This window comes from Anolis sagrei, chromosome 5, assembly GCF_037176765.1.
Source record: "Anolis sagrei isolate rAnoSag1 chromosome 5, rAnoSag1.mat, whole genome shotgun sequence".
NCBI classification, from domain to species: Eukaryota; Metazoa; Chordata; class Lepidosauria; order Squamata; family Dactyloidae; genus Anolis; species Anolis sagrei.
Window position 1 is genome coordinate 82,977,808 of NC_090025.1, and position 26,046 is coordinate 83,003,853.

At 39.7% G+C, this 26,046-nt stretch overlaps 1 protein-coding gene across 1 annotated transcript in view; it reads left to right on the top strand.

Moving 5' to 3' along the window:
* The first annotated feature begins 1,738 nt into the window (after positions 1–1,738).
* The window catches only part of COG5 (component of oligomeric golgi complex 5), a 307,163-nt gene continuing 282,855 nt past the window's right edge, over positions 1,739–26,046 (top strand). The window contains exons 1-5 of the mRNA XM_067468812.1: positions 1,739–1,865; positions 4,593–4,732; positions 7,431–7,488; positions 24,979–25,033; positions 25,140–25,209. Of these exons, the coding sequence (XP_067324913.1) occupies positions 1,781–1,865; positions 4,593–4,732; positions 7,431–7,488; positions 24,979–25,033; positions 25,140–25,209 (408 nt within the window). The 5' untranslated portion in view covers positions 1,739–1,780. The remainder of the gene's footprint in view (positions 1,866–4,592; positions 4,733–7,430; positions 7,489–24,978; positions 25,034–25,139; positions 25,210–26,046) is intronic.

Genomic DNA, 26,046 nt, shown 5'->3' on the forward strand with positions numbered 1-26,046 from the left:
TAACCCTTTTGGTACTAATGTAGGAGAGCAATCCATGGTCAAAGTGCTCCCTTGTCAAAAAAAGGTTGGGAACCACTGGTCTAGATCCAGGGAAGTCATGCTATCTCTCTATTCTTCCTTGGTCAGACCACACCTAGAATACTATGTCCAATTTGGGCTACATGGCCATATAGCCCGAAAAAACCTACAACAACCCAGTGATTCCAGCCATGAAAGCCTTCAACAATGGTTGTTAATGTTTCTTCCAGCAATGTTAACCCCAGCCTTGCATTCGTCAAGCCCCGCACATTGCATGATGTGTTCTGCATACAAGTTGAATAGGTTGGGTGAGAGGATACAACCCTGCCGTACGCCTTTCCCAATGTTGAACCAGTCTGTTGTTCCATAGTCAGTTCTTCCTGTTGCTACTTGGTCCTTATACAGCAGTGTTTCTCAACCTTCCTAATGCTGTGACCCCTTAATACAGTTCCTCATGTTGTGGTGACCCCCAACCATAACATTATTTTCATTGCTACTTCATAACTGTCATTTAGCTACTGTTATGAATTCTATATGAGGGATGTATTTTCATGCACTGGACCAAATTTGGAACAAATACCCAATACACCCAAATTTGAATACTGGTGGGGTTGAGGGAGATTGTTTTTATCACTTAGGAGTTGTAGTTGCTGGGCTATATTAGGGTTCACCAACAATCAAAGCACATTCTGAACTCTGTCAACAATGGAATTGAACCCAACGTGGCACACAGAATTCCCATGACCAACAGAAAAGTTTGGTGGGCATTGACCTTGAGTTTTGGAGTTGTAGTTCACCTACACCCAGAGAGCACGGTGGGCTCAAACAATGATGGATCTGGATCAAACTTGGGACGGATACTCAATATGCCCAGATGTGAACACTGGTGGAGATTGGGGGAAACAGACCTTGACCTTTGGGAGTTGTAGTTGCTGGGATTTATAGTTCCCCTACAATCAAAGAACATTCTGAACCCCACCAAAGATAGAATTGGGCCAAACTTGAACCCAACGTGGCACATTGAACCCAACGTGGCACACAGAATTCCCATGACCAACAGAAAATACTGGAAGGGTTTGGTGGGCATTGACCTTGAGTTTTGGAGTTGTAGTTCACCTACATCCAGAGAGCACGGTGGTCTCAAATAATGATGAATCTGGATCAAATTTAGGACAGATACTCAATATGCCCAGATGTGAACACTGATGGAGATTGGGGGAAATAGACCTTTGGGAGTTGTAGTTGCTGGGATTTATAGTTCCCCTACAATCAAAGAACATTCTGAACCCCACCAAAGATAGAATTGGACCAAACTTTCCACACAGAACCCCCATGACCAACAGAAGATACTGTGTTTTCTGATGGTCTCTGGTGACCCCTCTGACACCCCCTCGTGACCCCCCCAAGGGTCCCGACCCCCAGGTTGAGAACCACTGTTATACAGATTCCTCAGAAGAGAGACAAGGTGATTTGGTATGCCCATACTACCAAGAACTTGCCACAATTTTATTATGATCCGCACAGAGATGGATATCAGAAATTTTAGTTCTGAAAATAAAACCTAGCATTTGGGAATCCCTCCCCCCAGTTGGTCTTTCTGACTCTACTTCATTCTGATCTAGAGGGCTGCTACGTTTTCCCTCCTAAAGGAGCACATCAGCTAGGTTTGCTTGTGTCTCTATCATTTCCTAGTTCTATGGGCCGCTGGGCTGTCGGCGCGTCGCGGGATTAGTGCGTCACGGCGGAGCTGGCAAACGCCAGCATGGAAGGGAAGAGAAGCGCGGCGGGGTCTGGCGGGATGCCTGAAGCCCCTCCGGAGCCCGCGGTTGGGGAGCTTCTTGGGGATGGTAAGAGGAAGGAAAGGGGGTTGTGGGGAGCGGCGAGGTTGTCAGGGGAGGCAGCAGCAGCAGGAGGAAATGGCGGTGTGTTTCCTCAGAAGTCCATTTCCTTGTGCTCCCTCAGGTGTGCTTTAGGAGTTGGTTGTGTCTGGTCTCTTGACACTTCCTTTGCCGAGGAAACCAGTCCTCCCTCTGAATTTCCCCCTGACAGAGGTTTCCCAGCTTTTCCTGGATCTGGATACAAGCAGCCCCCGAGTTACAGACATCCTACTTGCAAACGACTCACAGTTAAGAACGAGGGTGAGACATCAGAAAGGGAGAGAAATCTCTTTAGGAAGGGACATTCACTCCTCAAATAATAATAATAATTAATAGTAAATAATAATTCATTTATTTATCGTATCAGGAGCAACCAGACATTTGTATTACATCTATATAAATAAAAATGTAATGTTCGTTTGTGGGATTAACAGAACTCAAAAACCACTGGACGAATTGACACCAAATTTGGACACAATACACCCAACAACCCAATGTATGTCCTTCACTCAAAAAAATGATTTTGTCATTTGGGAGTGGTAGTTGCTGGGATTTATAGTTCACTTACAATCACAGAGCATTCTGAAACTCACCAACGATGGAATTGAACCAAACTTGGCACACATTTCTCCCATGACCAACAGAAAATACTGCAAGGGTTTGGTGGGCAGTGTCCTTTGGTTTTGGAGTTCTAGTTCACCTACATCCAGAGATCACTATGGACTCAAACAATGATGGATCTGGACCAAACTCTACACGAATACTCAATATGCCCAAATGTGAACACTGTTGGAGTTTAGGGACAATAGAATCTTGACATTTGGGAGTTGTAGTTGCTGGGATTTATAGTTCACCTATAATCAAAGAGTGTTCTGAACCCCACCAATGATAAAATTGGGCCAAACCTCCCACACAGAACCACCATACTTAAGGCCAACCATGTGGGCCAGACAAAGCACAAAGTTTGCAAGCTTGGTAGTTGATTAAATGTCCTTTGACCAGTAGCTGGCCACTTGGAGTGCTTCTGGTGTTGCTGCAAGAAGGTCCTCCGTTGTGCATGTGGCAGGGTTCAGGTTGCATTGCAGCAGGTGGTCTGTGGTTTGCTCTTCTCCACACTCGTATGTCGTGGATTCCACTTTGTAGCCCCATTTCTTAAAGTTGGCTCTGCATCTCGTAGTGCCAGAGCGCAGTCTGTTCAGTGCTTTCCAAGTCGCCTAGTTTTCTGTGTCCCTAGGGGGGAGTCTCTCATTTGGTCTCAGTCATTGATTGAGGTTCTGGTTTGAGCCTGCAACTTTTGGACTCTCACTTGCTGGGATGTTCCAGTGAGCAGTGGCACTCTCTGCCCCGGAGTGTGGTGGAGGCTCCTTCTTTGGAAGCTTTTAAACAGAGACTGGATGGCCATCTGTCAGGGGTGATTTGAATGCAATATTCCTGCTTCTTGGCAGGGGGTTGGACTGGATGGCCCATGAGGTCTCTTCCAATTCTTTGATTCTATGATTCTATTATTAGAAGGCAAATATTTTAAAATATGAAAAAATATGAATATTCCTGGGGTGCATCTACACTATAGAATTCAGTTTTAAACCACATTAACTGCTGTGGCTCAATGCTATGTGATCATGGGAGTTGAGCTTTTAAGATCTTGAGCCTTCCCTGTCAAATTGCAGCATTCTATTGTATTAAGCCATAACAGGTAAAGTGATGCCAAAGTGAATCCATTCTACCTTGCGACTGCCCTTATTGACCCAAGCATTTTAGATAAGGGATGCCTAAAATGTATTAGAGAAATAGTTGTATTAGAGAAATAGTTGATCTTCTAGATTTATTCTTTGAAGACATTCAATGTGTACAGAGAAAGATCAGAAAAGCACTTGGCATGTCTCTTAACAATGGAAGGAAAGAAAGTATATACAATTACAACAGTGAGACTTTTATATGCTTAGGAATGGAAAGATACTACAGAATATTGGATGGCGAAAATATATGAAGTAGCAGAAGTTTGATCAATTGACATTTTTAAAAACAGATATTAACTTTTTGAGAAAATGCAGGGCATATAATATGTGGTAGATTTTGAGAGATAGTAGACATATGCTTGGTGTGGTAGTGCAGTTCAATTTTTTATTTAAAGGAAGTTCATTAACTAGATAATTATAACCATGAGTTTAGAAGGTGGAAGTCACTGTTTCTTTTTTATTTAGCTGTACTATAGTTTGCTTAGGTTGTTTTTTGTATGTTATTTTATGTTTAGACTAGCCGTCCCCTGCCACGCGTTGCTGTGGCCCAGTCTGTGTATATGTGTTTTCTTTGTGTATATGTATGCATATGTGTGTATATATTTGTGTATATGTGTGTTTGTGTGTATATATGTGTGTGTGGGGGGGGTTTTGCACATGCGTTGCAATGTAATTTTTGTTTTTTGGATTTTTACATCCCTTCCGTTGTGTTTTTCTGTGTTTTATGAGTGATGGTCACACATTGGCCCGATAGGTGTATTGTGTCCAAATGTGGTGTCAATTCGTCCAGTGGTTTTTGAGTTATGTTAATCCCACAAACGAACATTACATTTTTATTTATATAGATTGTTTTCCTTAAGTGTTGCTTTTATGTATATTAAAACTATTTTGGTAATAATAAATCTATTTTACAGTATTAGAAGAAACCAAATTCAAATGTTCCATTTTATTTCTTTTTCAGAATGCTATGCAGATTTTTTACGGGAAGACTTTGATGTGAAGGCATACACTTCGCAATCTATTCATCAAGCTGTTATAGCTGAACAGTTAGCGAAGCTTGCTCAAGGGATCAGTCAGTTGGATAAAGAACTCCACTTGCAAGTAAGTGCCATGCATATCATCAGGGCCTGCAGAAAGTTAAGGTATTTTCATACGCTCCACAATTACAGTTCAGTGATTCAATTTTAGCTGCCAGGGCCACAGTCTGGAATCCTGGGGTTTGTAATTTGGTCAGAGGCACTTGAGATCTCTGGCTGAGAAATCTAAAGGTCCCTCCCTAAACTGCAAATTCCAAGATGCCATAATGCTACCAATGTGTATAAACAGTATGAATAAACAAATGAAGTGAAAGAGTCCCAGTGAAGTTCAGAAACAGGATTTAGTTGTTTCATTTTAAGGTTTCCCAATTTAGTACGATCTGTATCATGACTTGAATCATCATTTAATTTGAATTCCTATATCATATTACTATTCATATTTTGTATGTTAAACTGATTTGACCCTGATCTTGTTAAATTGCTCTGTTTCCATGATATTTCCTATGCCATTATACATTTCTATCCACCTTTTTGAACCACTTGCCCATCAGTCATTTTGCGTATTAGCCTCCCCCCCCCTCCAAATTAGTCTGTTGTTGCTTGATGCTTACTTACTATTGTTATGCTGTTTTATGCTATTTTAATTTGTAATTTGTTATTGCTCTGCTTTTAATTGTATGTTGCCTGGGCTTGGCCCCATGTAAGCCGCCCCGAGTCCCTTCGGGGAGATGGAGGCGGGGTAGAAAAATAAAGTAGTTGTAGTTGTACTTCTTCTTCTTCTTCTTGTGTTCATTAGTTGGAAATAAATTCTTTTTAGCACATTTATATATGGATGATCTCAATCCGTATCTAAAGATGTTCACCATGGTAGCATCTGGAACATCATATGTTTCAATAGTGAGCCATGCTCAGACTTTACATATGACCTATATGTTGTAAATGTATGCAATGTGGTCTCAAAAATATCATGATCCCATTTGCCTCTAGAGAATCAAAACTTAAATGTCAGCTTCTCTAATGTTGTACAAGTTCAGAGAAGCATGTTTTAGCTATTTTGTTTTGACTTATATTATAAGGTGCTTTGAATACCATATTGAGTGAAGGGCAAGATAGAAATCCAATCAATCAGTCAATAAACCAATCATCAAATAAAATAAAAATACATGCTCCAAGTAAAAATATGGCTGTTCAATAAAGTTTTGGGCATCTAATTGATTTAATCCAAATTAGAATTTCTGCTTTTTAAAGAAAATGTTTCAACATCATTGTGTCTTCTTTTTAAATTGTTTGATATACATGAAGCCTGTTTAAATTACTTTTACCATTTTAAGTTGATTTCATTGGGCACCACTTTGGGATCCTTTGGTTAGCCACCCCGAGTCCCCTTTGAGGAGATGATGGCAGGGCATAAATAAAGATTATTATTATTATTATTATTATTATTATTATTAAAGGGTAGGATATGAATGCTTTCATAAAATAAATACATTTGTTTATTATTCATATCTTTTCTACAAGAGTGCACTCTCCATGAAGGAAAAACTTATTTTTCTATTTATTTACGACATTTATATGCTGCCCTTCTCACCCTGATGGGGACTCAGAGCGGCTTACAAGATATATATACATACAATATATTAAATTATTAGCATAGTACAATATCAGTATTATATATTACTATAGTGTACTACACCATTATATTGTAATATTATTAGTAATATTACATGTAATATAAATTATATAATTATATTGTATTATTATTAGTAGTATTATATTGTATTATATTATAATATTATAAATATTATATGTATATACAATATATTATATTATATTATTAGTAAAGCACAAAAAATATCAATCCCAACTCAAAGAGAGATTAGCTGGAATAGGGTGGTCCACAACTATAAGAAATACAACTATAAGAAATTTGATAAGGCATAAGACAATTAATTAACGGCGCTCCATGCAGCCATACTGGCCACATGACCTTGGAGGTGTCTACGGATAACGCTGGCTCTTCGGCTTAGAAATGGAGATGAGCACCACACCCCAGAGTCAGACATGACTGGACTTAATGTCAGGGGACTACCATTACCTTTTAAGACAATTAATGCCATCTGAACTGGCCTAAACTTTCTGAACTTATCTTTTGCTGGCATAATCTCTTTTGCACCCCATTTCCAGGGTGTCCAGCCCATTTCATGCTACCCTTGGCTGGGCAGAAAGAGAGCTCAGTTTTGATTGGCCAGGAAGCTGGACCTTTCCAAAATTTCCCAACCCCATTGCAGCCAGATGCATTTGGCCTTTTACCTCCCTGATGTCTGCTTTTACATGGCTTTTGTGTAAGTCAAGCTACAGGATCCTTCACTTTTCCCCATCAAATGATAGTGGTAGAGCAAGAACTCCTTAAGAAATATTCAGTGGGCACTAGCAGTGTAGCTAGCCACCTTTACCCTATCTCTCATTCACTATGTAGATGCAAATGTAGGTATTCCAAAAGCACAAGAAATATGAAAAAACATTTGGTTCAAAGCATTTTGGATGAAGGATACTGTTTTGTGTCTTAAGTGGGTTAAGATCTATTTGTAATTAGTGAAATATGAACATTGATTACTTGTTCTAAAAAGTATGTGTTACTACTTATATAGATATGCAAATTCAGAGAGAAAAATAACACTTTCAAGGGGCAGATTTTGTGCCAGGTGACACTGTTTATGTTTTGTATTATTGTTCAGAAAATAATTAATAGTTTCACTTTGCAGGTAGTTGCAAGACATGAGGACTTGCTGGCACAAGCAACTGGTATAGAATCTTTGGAAGGTAAGCATGGTTTGTATCTTGTGGAATTTAGAAGGAACTTCTTTGTAAAAAATAAAATAGATAAACATGCATGGAATTGGAATTTTAGATCAGGACAAAGTTACTTCTAGCCTGTCTCATGGGACAAAATTCAAGTAAACCAAATCATTCTACATGGGTTGTACCACCACATTTGCTTCATATTTTCATACTGTGTTTTGTGGAATACCAGGAGTACCGCCAAACTTGTGTTTTTGATTGAAGGGAATAACCCCATCTATCCCAGACTGAATCCCTATTGTCAGATTGGTTTTTCAGTTGACCAGGAACATTTCTGTGTTGTCTGAATTAAACTTTAGTGTACTCACGCTCTTCCAGTCGATTACAACAGCCAAGCACTAGCTTAGCACAAGAATAGCTTTCTTGAAATAAGATAGAAAATAGTGATACAGCTGGGTATCATCAGCATATTGGACACCTCAACCCAAAGCTCCCAACAGTTTCAATGTAGATGTTAAATAGCATAGGAAACAAGACTGAATATTGAGGGACTCCCCAGCACCACCTCCTGAAAGTGCCCCTCCAGGAAAAAACAAAACCATTGTATAAGAGTGCCTCCAAGACCTATCATAGTTAGTTGACAAACCATGGTCACTGACATTGAAAATCACTATTCTGGTGCATGTCATCTACCAAGGTGGCCAAAGCTGTCTCTATTCCATACATATCCAAACTTACATGTCCAAACATCTCCCCTTATGAACCATCTAGGACCTTAAGATCATTTGGAGAGGCCCTGCTCTCGTTAGCGCCTTTGTCACAAGTACATTTGGCGAAGACAAGAGATGGAGCCTTCTCGGCGGTGGCCCCTCGGCTGTGGAATGCCCTCCCTATAAATATTAGATTGGCCACCTCCCTTTTAACATTCCGGAAAAAACTGAAGACGTGGCTTTTTGAACAAGCGTTTCCAAATGCAGAGTAACTGACACAGGAAAAGGGAATGATGATAATGAGACTGAACAACGTTTTTAACAAGGAGACACTGAATTTATATTTTATTGATATGTTTAATTTTTATTATATGTTACGTTTTTAATTGTATTTATGATATTGTAATAATAATAAAACTTTATTTATACCCCGCCACTATCTCCCCAAGGGGACTTGGGGCGGCTTACATGAGGCCAAGCCCAACAACACATCAGTAAAAACAAAGCAGCAAGCAAATAAAACAGTACAATTAATGTAACTCACATATAAGCAATAACACACCAAATTTAAAACTTTATGGCTGGGACAGATGTAATAAATTACATTTTTAAAAATAAACACTGGGTGTGAACAGAGGTAGGATGTATCTAAGCAGGAGGGTTTTAAAAGATAATGTAGGGAGACCAACCCAACGGGTAGTTAAAGTGCTTCCGAGGACAATTGCAGAGAATTAATCAGAGCAGGGCATTGTTTCCTTATTCATGGAAGACACACTAGAACAGCCACGTTTTCAGGCTCCTCCTAAAGACTGCCAATGTGGGGGCTTGTCTGATATCCCTGGGGAGTGAGTTCCAGAGTTGGGGGGTCACCATAGAGAAGGCCCTCTCCCTTGTCCCCACCAATCACGCCTGCAAAGGGGGCAGGAGTGAGAGCAGGGCCTCTCCAGATGATAGAAGATGATTGTAAGCATTGAATTGAGTCGCCTATGGGCTGAGAAAGGCGGTATACAAATACAGTAAGTAAGTAAGTAAATAAGTAAGTAAGTAAGTAAGCAAGTAAGTAAATAAATAACAATATCTAGAAGCAGGCTGAAATCATTCTAGAGCTAGTCCAGGAACCCTGAAGTTGCAAAGCTATCGTACATTCCAATATCGTGACCAAGAATGTGATGGTTAATTTTTTTTTCTAAAAGCCAGGAGGGAGGGAGCGGATCTTACCTCATTTGGGAGTGTGTTCCATAGGCGGGGGGCCACAGCCGAGAAGGCCCTGTCTCTGGTCCCCACCAGATGCATCTGTGCTGTTGACGGGAATGAGAGCAGGGCCTCCCTAGATGATCTTAGATTACGAGGTGGGATGTGGGGTGGATGCGTCTGTGCCTTCACTGCATCAGGTTTATTCTATTGCAATGTACTCTCTCCAAGATGGTTAAAATATGTCGTAGCTGCACAGTATTGCGATCTTATCATCCTGATATTGAAAGATCAACACTGGTTAGTAGTTCTCAGCTCAGAAACATTCCTAAATAGATTACAGCACAGTCTTTCTATGGACATTTTTGGTTATTAAAATCTCCAGGAGTTATTAAGGTCTTCTGTGACTACTGCCATTTTTAGAGGTCTGCTTGGTTAAACCATGTCTAAGGGCCCATCTATACAGGCCAAATGATATAGAGTAGGGGTGAATGGATTCCGTGGCATTCACATGACGCGTGGAGTCAATTTACCTTAACACAGTGGTTCTCAACCTTCCTAATGCCGTGACTCCTTAATACAGTTCCTCATGCTTTGGTGACCCCCAACCATAAAATTATTTTTGTTGCTATCTCATAACTGTAATTTTGCGACCATTACAAGTCATAATATAAACTAGCAGTCCCCTCCCATGCGTTGCTGTGGCCCAGTCTGGTGATATGGAAAATAAAGTAATTAGAAAGTGCTGGTTTCTAATATATGTAATGTCTTTATGCTTGTGGGTAAACAGTATTTCTTGATGTTTCTCTGACAGTGTTGACGTAGAAATTGTCTGGTTTGCCTATTCTGGAGCAACATATAATTGTCCATCTTTAAGAGTCCCTTTCAAATCTATAATACTTTATCTCTGTGTGTGTGAATCATATATATCTATCTATATCTATGGCTGGATGGCTCTCTGTCAGGAGGGCTTTGATTACGTTTTCTTGCCCTGGTGAAGGGAGTTGGACTGGAGGGCCTTAAGTATTTTCTGTTGGCCATGGGGTTTTGTGTGGGAAGTTAGCCCAGTTCTCTTGTTAGTGGGGTTCAGAATGCTCTTTGATTGTAGGTGAACTATAAATCCCAGTAACTACAACTCCCAAATGCCAAGGTCTATTTCCCCCAAATTCCATCTGTGTTCATATTTGGTCATATGGAATATTCATGCCAAATTTGGTCCAGATCCATCATTGTTTGAGTCCACAGTGCTCTCTGGATGTAGGTGAACTACAACTCTCAAACTCAAGGTCAATTCCCACCAAACGCTGCTAGTATTTTCTGTTGGTCATGGGAGTTCTGTGTGCCAAGTTTGGTTCAATTGCATCGTTGGTGGAGTTCAGAATGCTATTTGATTATAGGTGAACTATAAATCCTAGCAACTACAACTCCCAAATGACAAAATCATATTTTTTGAGTGATGGTCACTCCTTGTGTAGTGAGATGTTTTGCTGCCAAATTTGGTGTGATTTTGTTCATTGATTCTTTTGTTTTTAAGGTACTCATTATTCACAGAGCATTTATATATATATATATAGATATCTGATATGCATTTGGCATTTGGGAGTTGTAGCTGATTTTGTCATTTGGGAGTTGTAGTTGCTGGGATTTGTAGTTCACCTTCAATCAAAGAGCATTCTGAACTCCAGCAATAACGGAATTGGACCAAACTTGGCACACCAAACTCCAATGACCAACAGAAAATACTAGAAGAGTTTGGTGGGCATTGACCTTGAGTTTGGGAGTGTAGTTCACCTACATCCAGAGAGCACTGTGGACTCAAACAATGATGGATCTGGACCAAACATGGCATGAATATTCCATATGCTCAAATGTGAACACTGGTGGAGTTTGGGGGAAAATAGACCTTGACATTTGGGATTTGTAATTGCTGGGTTTTATAGTTCACCGACAATCAAAAGCATTCCGAACCTCACCAATGGTAGAATTGGGCCAAACTTCCCACACAGAACCCCCATGTCCAACAGAAAATACTGTTTTCTGATGGTCTTTGGCGACCCCTCTGACACCCCCTCCCGACCCCTCCAGGGGTCCCCACCCCAGGTTGAGAAATGCTGCCTTAACACCTACCAATGCCACTGAAAGCAAAACAAACTTTGAGAGTTTTAGAGCTCAGAAAGTTATTTTTTAAAAAAATGAAGTGCCATTCTTCTACTGGTCAGTTAAGAAAAGCTTTGGTGTCTCTATTTTGATTCTTAAAAAGGAACTTTTCAATCTTTGTGTAAGTCGATATACATTGTTGCATCACCCGCTGGTCCACCTTATATCACATTATAATGTACTTTTTTAAAGAAATGCCAGCAGGTGGAGCTCTTTATAGACAATTTCCTGGAGGTCTTTTTTATGGCTTCTGTGCTGTTTTGCATAAAGGAGTTGTTTATATAAGAAACAATTGACATAGATATGAATCTGAGCTGCTCAAGGAATTTCATGAACTGTGGATTTAAGAAGCAGATGGTTTTAGTAGAAGAAAAGTCATCCTGGAGCAAATGAAACAATATTGATACAATTACATGTTGTTTGTTTTTGTCTTGCGCTCTAGTCCCCCTTTTACTGTAAGCCACCCTATGTGTTTAATATAAATGTGGAATATAAACATAATTTTTTTTAAAAAAGATTTCTGTTTTGATTCCAGATCACCTTTTTTCAATTACTCACATCTTCACTTAATGTGATTCACAGAATAACTTCCTTGCATGTAAATACCAGTCTGGTTTACTCATTATGTGAATACTTTTATGTTGAAATATACAAATATTTTAAAAGGTGAATTAAACATGTTCATAATATGCATGTTAGTAAATATCATTATTGTTCATTTGGGATATCTTTTTGTCACCCTTCTTTTACATATAGTACAGCTATCGTTTCTAAAGGAACTATAGTTCCTAAGCTGTAATTCTTAAAGGAGTAATAGTGTTGAGATTGAGGGAAGTCATGGTACTTTTGTATTCAGCTTTGGTCGGACCTCACCTGGAATACTGTGTACAATTCTGGGCACCACCGTTCAAAAGAGATATTGACAAGCTGGAAGGTGTGCAGAGGAGGGTGACTGAAATGATCAAAGGTCTGGAGACCATGCCCTATGAGGAGCGACTTAAAGAACTGGGCATGTGTAGCCTGCAGAAGAGAAGATTGAGAGGAGACATGATAGCCATGTGAAAGGGTGTCATAAGGAAGAGGGAGCAGACTTGTTTTCTACTACCCTCGAAACTAGGACTTGGAGCAATGGGTTCAAATTACAGGAAAGGAGATTCCACCTGAACATCAGGAAGAACTTCTTGACTGTACTAGCTGTTCAACAGTGTAACTCTCTGCCTCAGAGTGTGGTGGAAGCTCCTTCCTTGGAAACTTTTAAACAGAGGCTGGATGGCCATCTGTCAGGGATACTTTGATTGTGCTTTTCCTGTGTGGCAGGGGGTTGGACCAGATGACCTGTGTGGTCTCTTCCAACTATGATTCTATGATATATTCATATATGCATTAAATGGGGGAAAAACCGAACCATTATGAACAAACTAGGCTTCGTGGGAATTCCATCACATTTGATATTTTTACCATTTTCTGATGCTCATGTAGGTGACCTTACTGTAACACGTTTGAGCGTTTTTCAGAGGTCAGCAGGCTACATCTGCTGCATTTTGTATTTATTTTTTATTTTATTTACAGTACTAGCCGTACCCTGCCACGCGTTGCTGTGGCCCAGTCTGGAGATCTGGAAAATACAGTAATGGTTTCTAATCTATGTGATTTCTTTATGCTTGTAGGTAAACAGTATTTGTTGTTGTTTCTTTGTCAGTGTTGATGTGGAGAGTGTCTGGTTTGCCTACTCTGGAATATGCAACATATAATTGTCCTTCTTTAGGGGTCCCTTTCAAATCTATGATACTATTTTTGTGTTTGTGTAAATCATATATATCTATCTATATCTATGGCTGGATGGCTCTTTGTCAGGGCGGCTTTGATTAGATTTTCTTGCCCTGGTGAAGAGAGTTGGACTGGATGGCCTTCAATATTTTCTGTTGGTCATGGGGGTTCTGTCCGGGAAATTTGCTCCAATTCTGTCATTTGTGGGGTTCAGAATGCTCTTTGATTGTAGGTGAACTATAAATCCCAGTAACTACAACTCCCAAATGTCCAGGTCTATTTCCCCCAAACTCCATCTGTGTTGATATTTGGGCATATGGAATATTTGTGCCAAGTTTGGTCCAGTTCCATCATTGTTTGAGTCCACAGTGGTCTCTGGATGTAGGTGAACAACAACTCCCAAACTCAAGGTCAATGCCTACCAAACCCTTCTAGTGTTTTCTGTTGGTCATTGGAGTCCTGTGTGTCACCTTTGGTTCAATTCCATCATTGGTGGAGTTCAGAATGCTCTTTGATTGTAGGTGAAATATAAATTCCAAAAACTACAACTCCTAAATGATAAAATAAAAAAAAATTGAGTGAAGGACATACATTGGGTGTTTAGGTGTATTGTGTCTAAATTTGGTGTCAATTCGCCAACTGGTTTTTGAGTTCTGTTAATCCCACAAACGAACATTATATTTTTATTTATATAGATTTATATTCCGCCCTACTCACCTCACAGAGGACTCAGGGCGGATTACAATGTACATATACATGGCAAACATTCAGTGTCATAGACACCCAACATATATAGACGGACACACAGAGACTATTTAACATTCCAGCTTTTTCATGAGGGTATTCTAGCCACCAGGGGAGCTGTCGCTTCATCGTCCATTTGTGACACTGATGAAATACTTCCTCATTCTTTGCATGCTTGCTGAAGATTTTTATGGCGTTGTAAATTAGCCTCCCCGCATAAGCGGTACCTAAATTTCCTACTTGACAGATGCAACTGTCTTTCAGGCTGCAAAGGTTAACAGCAAGCTACACAAATTGGTCGGAAGCTCACTCCGACCCAGGCTGGCTTTGAACTCATGACCTTTTGGTCAGGAGTGATCTTAATGCAGCTGAGTCCCAGCCAGCTGTGCCACAGTCCCAGTGTAGGCCTTACACTGCTGTTTTTACAGAAATGGAAGTGATGTTGTAGTTGGTTCCTAGTTGGTCCAGTTTGGGCAGTTTGGAATAGCGTTTTATAGAAACTTTCAGACTGGAGGAATTCTGTGATGATCTGAGGTGCCATGAGGGCTGCCCATTCTGTAACGACTTGATAGATGTATTAGTTTGGGATTGCTCTGAATCTCCAAAATGCATTACCACACACATATATTTCATGTTTAAGGAGCTCCATTGGCTGCCGTTTATTTTCCGGGCCTAATTCAAGGTGCAGGTTATCACCTACAAAGCTCTAAATGGTTTGGGACCCACCTACCTTCGTGACCATATCTCTCTCCATGAACCAACCCGGGCCCTTCGATCTTCGGGGGAGGCCCTCCTTTTGCCCCTGCCAATCTCACAGGCTCGTCTTGTGGGCACAAGGGAGAGAGCCTTTTCCTCTGTGGCTCCCCGACTCTGGAACTCATTACCTGGAGAGATCAGGAAAGCCCCTACACTAGAAACGTTTAAAAAGAACCTTAAAACCTGGTTCTTCTGCTGCGCCTTTGGCGAGTAGGTGCACAACACAACACTATTGCTCCCCTCAATGCTTCTGTCACTGGAGTACACGCCCCCCCCCCCCCCACAAAAATGAGAATCTCAGTTTCACAACCCTGTGTATCTTTATGATCTCCCTGCAAATAACTTGCTCCTTTTTTATCTCATTAGAGTTTTTAACATTTTATCCTGTACATGTGGCCCGCCCATTGTTTACTGCGACTGTGTTTTTTTGTTTATTGTAATGCTATTTTGTTATTGTATTTTTCCCATGTAATTTTGATGCTGCTGCTTGTAGTTTATGTTTTGGTTTTATTTTGATGTAATATGTTGTTCGGGCTTGGCCCCATGTAAGCCACTCCGAGTCCCCATCGGGGAGATGGTGGCGGAGTATAAATAAAGATGATGATGTTGATTATTATTATTATTATTATTATTATTATTATTATATCCCCCAGTGATTGCGGTGTTTTCTCCATCCCAGATTGGGGTACAGATTGCTAAAACCGAGTGTGCATGTATGCCCCCATTTATGCGTGATCTCAGGTTTTCCCAGCAAACACTAGAAAGCTCTTAGAGCTAAAACAAATGTCGGGTACCCGTTGTCCAAAATATGAAGGCATTTTGTATGTGATCTCTATGTGACTGCAGTAAGAAACCAGTGGACCTTCCTTTTGTGTTGCTTTCTGTCATGCCGCTTTCTGTCTGCATTTTGGTACCGTCACTGAATCCCTGACTTGGAAGACCAGCTCGGTGTCTTAGAACATCTTTGCTGCCAGAAGGAACCTCATTACCTCCAAAAACAACTGACAGAAAACTAACACTGCTGAAGTACCCTCTGTTCTTGAGGAATGTATTCTGGGTGCTGACACCTTTCCTAAGCGAGAAAAAGGAAGCTGGTCGTGCGCTTTCAAAGGGTGACTCTGTGCCAGTATATTTGACTTTGGGAATTGTCAATCAGCAAAATGGTTTTCATTCTCTTCTGAGCCAAAAAACAGTTAAGGTTTCGTCTGAGTCTTTGAATTTGGAACCTGATAAAGGGTTGGGACATTTGGTAATGTCTCTTTGATTTGGAAGAGGCTGTGGTGGTGCAGCAGATTAAACCTCTAAGCTGCAGAACTTGCTGACCAGAAGGTCGGCAGCTCAAATCCGTGGGACAGGATGAGCTCCCATTGCTAGCCCTAATTTTTGCCAACCTAGCAGTTCGAAAACATACAATTTTTTTTGTTCATTCGTTCAGTCGTCTCCGACTCTTCGTGACCTCATGGACCAGCCCACGCCAGAGCTCCCTGTCGGCCGTCACCACCCCCAGCTCCTTCAAGGTCAGTCCAGTCACTTCAAGGATGCCATCCATCCATCTTGCCCTTGGTCGACCCCGCTTCCTTTTGCCTTCCACTTTCCCCAGCATAATTGTCTTCTCTAGGCTTTGCTGTCTCCTCATGATGTGGCCAAAGTACTTCAACTTTTTTTACTTATTGAAAATGTTATGCTTTGCATAAAAAAAGGGGAGAAGGGGGGTTGATGGGGGGTTGATTTGAGGTAGTGTGCAAATTTGAGTAGATCAATTGGCGGAAAGGTAACAGTGATCCATGCAGTCATGTTGGCCACTCCTTCAGCCCAACCCCACCCCCGTAAAATGGACTGTCCTCCCCCTCTAGCATTCCCTAGTGGCCTCCACCTGGATAATATAATAGTACATCATAATGTGAAGGATAATGAAAAACATATATATATATATATATACAATTTGGTAAAGTTTTATTCCATTTGTGAAGACAATCTTTCAGCCTCATAGCAACCTATAAAATGATATGCTGGATTGACTATAACAGTGGCTCTCAACCTGTGTTTTGGCCTACAACTCCCAGAAATCCCAGCCAATTTTCCAACTGTTAGAATCTCTGGGAGTTGAAGGCCAAAACATCTGGAGACCCACAGGTTGAGAACCATTGGACTATAACATTCCTTTTTGAAGAAGAAAAAAACAGTGTTGTGCACTATGTACTAGTAGGTAATCTTCTTATAATACTAAGATCTCTTGGTTTTCATTACTATTATTTCAGTTTGATCTGATGTTGCCTGAGATTTTTTTGTCAATTAACATCAAATCTAATAGAAGAAATAATGTGGAAAATATTATGGGAAAGGTGTCAAAATGGGCAGTTCCTCCGGGAAGATAGAGTAGAATATAAATAAAGATTTAGTATTATTATTATTATTATTATTATTATTATTATTATTATTATTTATATTTCACTTTCTTCTCTTAAAGGAGACACAAAGTGGGTGATCTGAAAAAGAGCAAAGTATTATCATCATAGCAATAAGATCCAATAAAAGGATGTAGATGTTGAGATATATAAAAGTAAGCTTTGCTAATCCTGTATATCAAAGGGCCTCACTTTTTGGAAACATTTCAACACAGTGCTCCCTAAGTCCCATACTAACCAAAAAATCCAAAAGGATGCTCTGGTGGATCTTATTTTTTATGTGCAGCATTTCTTTATCATTTCTCAACCCAACAGGGCCCCTGAGGTGATGTACAATAAGTAAGCACACTTAAAATATTCAATGGACAAAAATATTTCAAACAGACTGAAACAACTCCTTAAAATAGTTTGAAGATATACCGAATGCAGCAGATCCAGCAGAACCAAGAGTAGAGCATTCTTTCATTCTTGTTTCTGGCATATATCATCTGCAAATATGGTCTTCTATTTTGTAAATTTCTTATCAAATAATGTATAGGTTTATTTGAATCCTTATTCTTTGATGTATAGATGACTAAGCCTCAACAAGCATGTGGGCTGACAAATGCTTGTTATGTCACTCTGATATGCTGAGCCTATTTTGCTACATATATGGAATTGGACTCCTACAGACGTATGTTTAAATTGATAATTTCTAAAGCTGAGTTGTGCTATGAACGTTTGCAACATAAGATCAATTCTGCATGAAATAGGCTCAAATGTAGCTATGACAGTCTCTGGGGAAAATACCAATTTCTCTTTTAATAATATGACTCCATTGATACATACCAATCCCTATGCTTAATTTCCCCCCTTTTAATTAGGAGTTGAGACCTCTATTTGTTGCGATAATCTCAGAATTTAGACAATTATAAGTCAGTTTTAAAGAATATGTCTAAGGTACCTATAGTGTGAGGAGGCAGTGGTGCAGTGGGTTAGAGCCCTGAGCTGCTGAACTTGGTAGCTGAAAGGTCACTGGTTCGAATCTGGGGAGCGGCGTAAGCTCCTGCTTTTAGTACCAGCTTCTGCCAACCTAGTAGTTCGAAAACATGCAAATGTGTGTAGATCAATAGGTACTGCTCCGGCGGGAGGTAGCGGTGCTCCATGCAGTCATGCTGACCACATGACCTTGGAGTTGTCTGCAGACAACGCCGGCTCTTCAGCTTAGAAATGGAGATGAGCACCAACCCCCAGAGTCGGACATGACTGGATTTAATGTCAAGGGAAAACCTTTACTTTTTTACTACCTATAGTGTGTCGAAGGTTAAGAAATATATCACATATTTTGATGAAAGATTCTGTATATATGTTTGTGTGTGAATCCCACAGATGTTAATGGTAAACGTTTTGCAGAATTGGATGTTGCAGCGAGAGGTAGAGCTTTGTTCTCTAATAACTGCGTGTGAAATGGTTAGGCTGCTTTTGGATTACATGAACAAACTTCACTCTTTAAATCACTAGATATATCCATGTTAGTCTTGTTTGTTGTTGTTCATTGTCAATCAAGTTGACTTTGACTTATGGTAACCCTATGATGAAAGACCTCCAGTAGCCCTTCTCAGTTCTTGCAGACTCAGGACCTTGGCTTCCATGGCCCCCCAACTCTGGAACACATTGCTCAGCGAGATTAGGCTAGCCCTCACCTTAGAAACTTTTAAGAAGCTCCTCAAAACATGGCTTTTCCGTTGCGCCTTGGAGAGTGATTGTGATGAAGCATTGATTTTTAACTGTAAGTTAAGTGTAGTTATGTATATGTGTCTCTACAGTTAAATATGATTGTGTGTGTGTGTGTGTGTGTGTGTGTGTATATATATATATATATATATGCTTAGATGGTTGAATATTATTATATGTATGATTTTAGGAGGTAAAAGACAGTTAGGATTTCAGGTAGTTGAGGGCCAAAACATCTGGACACTCACAGTTTGAGAACCACTGCTTATAAAAAAGTCATCCACCATCCCCCCCCCCCCTCCAAGAGTTTGTTTTCCTCAGCAGACCAAAGACTTACAGCAGCCAGGTCCTTCTTCAGCAGTTCAGCATGATGAACAACCAAGTTCTCCTCCTTTACCAAGAATGAGAGATGGAAGAGAGACTTTCAAGTCCTCCCGAGCAAAGATGAATGAGACATTTAACACAGACCTCAGATGCAGCAAAAGGCTACATGCCTGCAATTGTGAGATGGACTCTTTAAATACTGTCAGGTACTGGTCATGGGCTGAGCTGAGGCTTGTTAAAAGAAGGCCCATTTCTCCCTCATTAGTACTGAAAGCAATTTCTGTCCTTATTGTGATGCATTTCTGATTTATGGCTTATTAATCTCAAATTGTTGATTATTGTGGATTTCATGCCTTGGTTTTTGAACTCTCATAATAGCAGGAAATCATCAAATCATAAAAGCTAGTGGTCGTCACTGCATCTTCTGGGTATTAATTCCACAGACTAGGTTTAGCAAACAGGTTAGACTTTCTAATCTTGAACCTCAATGTGCCTATTTGCAGAAGTAAACCATATCCCACAAATGCTGCTTCGGATAATAATTGTAGTGCAATAAATAGATACGGAATATGTGCAGTTACCATTGGAATGGTCCCAGATTATGATTGTGAATTGTGTGATTTTAATAGTTGATGTAATGTTTAAATGTTTTAATTTGTGGTTTTAATTTAAACATTTATTTTAATGGGTTGTTGTAGGTTTTTTCTGGGCTATATGGCCATGTTCTAGAGGCATTTTCTCCTGAAGTTTCGCCTGCATCTATGGCAAGCATCCTCAGAGGGTAGTGAGGTGCCTCACTACCTCTGAGGATGCTTGCCATAGATGCAGGCGAAACGTCAGGAGAAAATGCCTCTAGAACATGGCCATATAGCCCAGTAAAACCTACAACAACCCAGTGATTCCGGCCATGAAAGCCTTCGACAATACATTTATTTTAATTGTATTTTATGCCATTGGATTGTTGCCTGTGTGTGAAGCTGCACTGAGTCCCCTTCAGGGTGAGAAGGGTGGGGTACAAATATCATTAATAATAATAATAATAATAATAATAATAATAATAATAATAATAAATGACCTTATCTTAGTGAAGAACGTCAGAAATGCCCTGCTTGATAAGTCCAAATCCTATTTTCATTGTAGTTTAAATATGTGCAATGACCACTGGAATGGCCCCAGATTATGATTGTGAATGGTGTGGTTTTAATAGTTGATGTAATATTTAAATGTTTTAATTTATGGTTTTAATTTAAACATTTATTTTAGTTGTATATTTTTTATGGCATTGGATTGATGCCTGTGTGTGGAGCTGCACTGAGTCCCCTTTCAGGGTGAGAAGGGCGGGGTACAGATATCATTAATAATAATAATAATAATAATAATAACAACAACTACTACTACTACTACTACTACTACTACTACTACTACTACTTTATCTTAGTGAAGAACATCAGAAATCCTGTTTTTCAGTGTAGTCTAAATAATTTCAGTGTTGCCAGTGGTTGAATCCCATTTTAATATTCACTTCTTTAGTATGTTTCAGTTGTATGTTTTCAAATTATCCTTGAGTCCCAGTTTTTGGGAGAAAGATGAAATATTGATGATGCTGATAATGATGAAATAATAAAATAACTCAGAAGCAGAACAGTACAGTGGCACTACACACTCATGTCCCCCCAGCAACTAGTATTCAGTGGCATACTGCCAAAATACTGGAGCTAATGTATAACTGCAGTGACAAGTTGTCACCGCAGCATTATTCTCCTTGTGTGTGTGTGTGTGCCTGCCTGCCTTCAAATCACCTGTCTGCGTATGCCCTCCTCATGAATTTCATAGAATTTTCTTAGGCAAGGAATGCTCAGATGGCCAGCCATTGCCTTTCTCTGAAATACAGCCTGCTGCACTTAGTATTCCTTGTTGATCATTCATCCAAGAATTAATAATGCCTGACCCTGCTTAGCTTTCAAGATCAAACAGATTATGATCTATTAGTGTATTTAGTCTTCTCTTAAAGTCAGTCACATTCACAGTCATCACTTAGTCTTGTTGTGATGCAGTTTATAGTTTACAATGAACGGCATTATATTAATATGATCCAGGTCACTTCAAATCAAACTTGTTTAAGGTTGGATTGTAAAAAGTATCAAATTCTGTTTGTTTGTAGACACCGTATTTGACTATTAGGATTTGGGAAGTATATATTTACAGTATTTATATTCCGCCCCTCTCACCCCGAAGGGGACTCAGTGCGGATCACAATGTACATATACATGGCAAACATTCAATGCAGTTTTTGACATACAAGACATACAGACATATAGAGGCCATTCAGCAGTTCTTCCATTTCGGATCCTGGAGGTTGCTCAATTCGACCACAGGGGGAGCTGTCACTTCGTCCACCATGATGTCGAGGCTTTTTGATTGTAGCATTTCCTCCTTGTTCTCCGACATTTTTATGGTGTCATAAATTAGCCTCTCCGCTTTTAAGCAGTCCCTAACTCATCTACTCACAGATCATATCTGTTTTCGAACTGCTTAGGTCGACAGTGAACTGGGCATTTTTTTAACAGCTATATATATATACTAGCCGTCCCCTGCCATGCGTTGCTGTGGCCCACAAGGGTGTTCTGCGTGGGAGATTTGGCCCAGTTCTATCATTGGTGGGGTTCAGAATGCTCCGTGATTGTAGGTGAACTATAAATTCCTAGCAACTACAACTCCCAAATGTCAAGATTCTATTTCCCCCAAACTCCACCAGTGTTCACATTTGGGCATATTGAGTTTTTGTGTAGATTTGGTCCAGATCTATAATTGTTTTGTGGCAGCAGCTAAATAGAAAAATAATTATAACTTAATGAAATTAATGAAGTCTTACCTTAAAAAGGGATTCTTAATAGAGTGAAGAAGGAATTCTGGTGGTGATTCTCTGGTGGAAGGGAAAAATGACAGATGGCATGGAGGACAAGAAGGCAAGAGGCCTAATCTTATGTCAATATTTGAATAGGCCAGGAGCTATTTGTAGAAGGTTACAAAGGTTGCTGCCAAGTACAAAGTTAATAATTATTAATCCAGGGAGAAGCGAGCATTTGAAGATATGGTATAACAGCGCCACCTCCTGTCTAGTTGAAGTAAATAGCAGACAAAATGAAATACACCTTTTAAATGGATCAAATGTATTGTGAATGTATTGGGAAGATAATTAAGGAGGATTAATAAGGGAAATGCTTGCTTTTAATGAGTTAAAGATACAGAGATGAAGATGTGTGGAATCATATAATATGATGTGTGAAGAAATATGAAGTTATGATTCATTTTAAATGGTTCAATGTAAATCAATGTAAATCGTCTGAGAGCGAGGTCAGATGATGTAAGGGGAAAGTTGTGGAAAACATAATATTTTGCCAACAAGTGTTCTTGCCAACAAATGTTCTTGGCCACGATTCGAGGACAAACTGATTAGATTGTGTAAATGTCAAATGTATATACGCATGTGCGAACTGGATAATTTTGCCTATAAATACTGGGTGGTTAGGATCAGTATTTTGTACCTCACCAGCCAGATTGAAGCTGAGGTGCCCTTACCCGGGTAAGCATTAAAATTCTGTGAACTTGCAAAGCTGTCTCTGTCTCTTCCTTCTTCCTCTTCCTCCTGGAATCTTTTGGGGACCCTCGCTCCCCGCTGCACAGTGATCTCTGGATGTAGGTGAACTACAACTCCAAAACCAAAGGACACTGCCCACCAAACCCTTCCAGTATTTTCTGTTGGTCATGGGAGAACTGTGTGCCAAGTTTGGTTCAATTCCATCGTTGGCGGGGTTCAGAATGGTCTTTGATTGTAGGTGAACTATGAATCCCAGCAATTACCACTCTCAAATGACAAAATCAATTTTTTGAGTGAAGGACATACATTGGGTTGTTAGGTGTCTTGTGTTCAAATTTGGTGTCAATTCGTCCAGTGGTTTTTGAGTTCTGTTAATCCCACAAACGAACATTACATTTTTATTTATATAGATTTAACAGCTATTAACAGTCGGGTGCTCAACCCTGACTCAGGCTTCGAACTTGTCATTTTTCGATTGGCAGTGATTTATTGCAGCTGATTAACTAGTTGTGCAAGTCGCTTCTGGAACACATCTCACCACACTAAAACAGTAGATGTGGCTCTTAATGAGATATGTCTCATTATCACGGGGTGCCTGCTCCCTATACCACTGGAGAAATTACACTGTTTAGCTGGTATTGCACCACCTGATGTCCGCCGGGAAGTAGCAGCCAATAGTGAAAGGACCAAGGCAGTGACATCTCCAGCTCATCCCCTGTTTGCGTATCAGCCAGCACGTCAACGACTTAAATCAAGAAGTAGTTTTCTAAGATCTACAGAGACACTTGCTGAAACACCTCAGCAAGCAAGAGTCCAAAAGTGGCAGGCTCAAACCCAGAATCTCAATCAATGGCTGATACCAAATGAGAGACTCCCCCCGGGCACACAGAAAACTAGGCGACCTGGAAGGCGCTGAACAGACTGCGCTCTGGCACCACGAGATGCAGAGCCAACCTTAAGAAATGGGGCCACAAAGTGGAATCCTTGACATGCGAGTGTGGAGAAGAGCAAACTACAGTCCACCTGATGCAATGCAACCTGAGCTGTGTTACATGCACACTGGAGGACCTTCTTATAGTAACACCAGACGCACTCCAAGTGGCCAGCTACTGGTCAAAGGACATTTAATCAACTACCAAGTTTGCAAACTTTGTGTTTTGTTTATTTGTTTGTTTAAAAATGCAATACAACTGTTTGGTTTGCTCCTGACACGATAAATAAATAAACTAGTTGTGCTACCTGGCCTTATGTAATTGTATGATCTGTATTTTAATGTATTTGTATTAATGTATTACGATGTTATGTTTTTATTCTATTTGTGTATGAATTTCCTGCTGTGAACTGGCCTCAGTCTCTCTTCGGAGGTCGAGAAGACCGGGTTATAAAAGCTCTAAATAAATAAATAATAATAAATACCAACCTGGCCCTTTTTGGTTTCCACTGTTAAATATGGATAGCCAGTTACACCTGCAAGGATATTCCTTCTATTTCTTGAATGAATTATCATATTTTAGTGTGTATTATCTAGTTGATTTGATTGATATTATAGTAAATAAAGCATTATATTAAAGTCCTCATCAATGTTGCATAATACTGATTCCGGATTCCAGTGTCCTAAAGCAAAATGTTTCTTACTAGGCTTGTACTGTAGGTAAAATACAGGTGGGAGATCTATATTTAAAACCAGACTTAACTATGAGGCTCAACAATCATCTTTCTCCAGTTAATCATTTTTACATCATTGATTATGTGATTGAGGTTTCAACTTTGTCTAGGCAGTAGTATTGTGGATACTGATTTTCTTCTTGGTAGATCTATGTAGGATTGCTCTGTAAGGCTGCATGTTCGGCCTTATACACATTTGGAAAAAAGTACATTTTATTTAACTGTATGGGACTAGTTCTCGAATAAACATATTTAGGACGAGACCGTAAATGTGATATGGCCAATAAAACATTCTGCACACTTATCATTTCTATGAGATCTATTACAAGCTGAAATGTACTGAAGTTAATTCAATTATTTTAAGTGACTTGACTTAAGCTGCTTTATTCTAACAGGGAAAGGAAGTGGCTTTTATATCCATTCTCTGCTGTTGAAATACTGGTTTTACTCCATTTAACAATTTGTTGTATTTGTTATCCAGGTGTTCTTCAAATGATGCAGACCAGGATTAGTGCCTTGCAGAGTACTGTCGACAGGTATGTCATCTATTTAATGTTGTGTGGAGTTTTATATTTTAATATTGTTAGCATTTTTTTTGCAAATACTGCCATGGTTACTAAAACTTTTTTCATTTTTCATTAGAATCAGAGCGAAAATCGTTGATCCGTACAACAAAATTGTGTCACGCACTGAGCAATTAGCTCGGCTTCAGGTAAGTTAAGAAGTTTTCTTCTCCAGAAATAACAGCAGCAAAAGCAGCATTTGTTTCTGTCCTGCCTTATTCTCTAGTACTGAAGCCTGGGGCATTTTACAAACATGATTTAAAAACAGATGTAACTAAAAACACAGCACATTTGAACATCAAAACACAGTTAAACAGATTATTATCTTAAATGCAACAAATTGAAGCAATTAAAAACAGCATCAAGGCAAAAAAAATTAGCAAATGCACATTTTTTTTTCAGTTAAAAACCCTCAACAAATCAGTCAGCTTACATAAATATTTTCTCATCGAAAATGTCTTTGTAGCCCAGTTGATGGACATGAGGGAGAAGCCTAGTATCCCTTGGAAGATTTCAAAGAAATAGCAATGTTTGTCTTTTGTAGCATAAATGAGGTTTGGTGGGTAAGAGAAAGGAAGGAAGGGAAAAATCAATGTCACTGCACCTGTAAGACTATAGTGAGCACTCCACATTCACAGAGGTCAGGAGCACAGAATTTATTTATTTATTTAAAACTTTTTGTATCCTGATCTTCTCAATCTCCGTAGAAAGACTCAGACCGGCTTACAGCAAGGATTCGATGCTAATAGTACAATCTAAAAACATCATATAATAACGAGTTAAAATACATAAAATTAGAAATAAGCCAAATCGTCAAGATAAAATCATGTCCAACTCAGCCTGTATGTGTGGTCGATAACTTTGTTCTGTAGCCGGTTTCAACCATTACTCTGGGAATGTTTCCTTCCATAGCTAGGATTTCACCAGCCTCTTGAAGGGCAGGAGGGAGGGGGAAGATCTGATCTCAATCGGGAGAGAGTTCCATA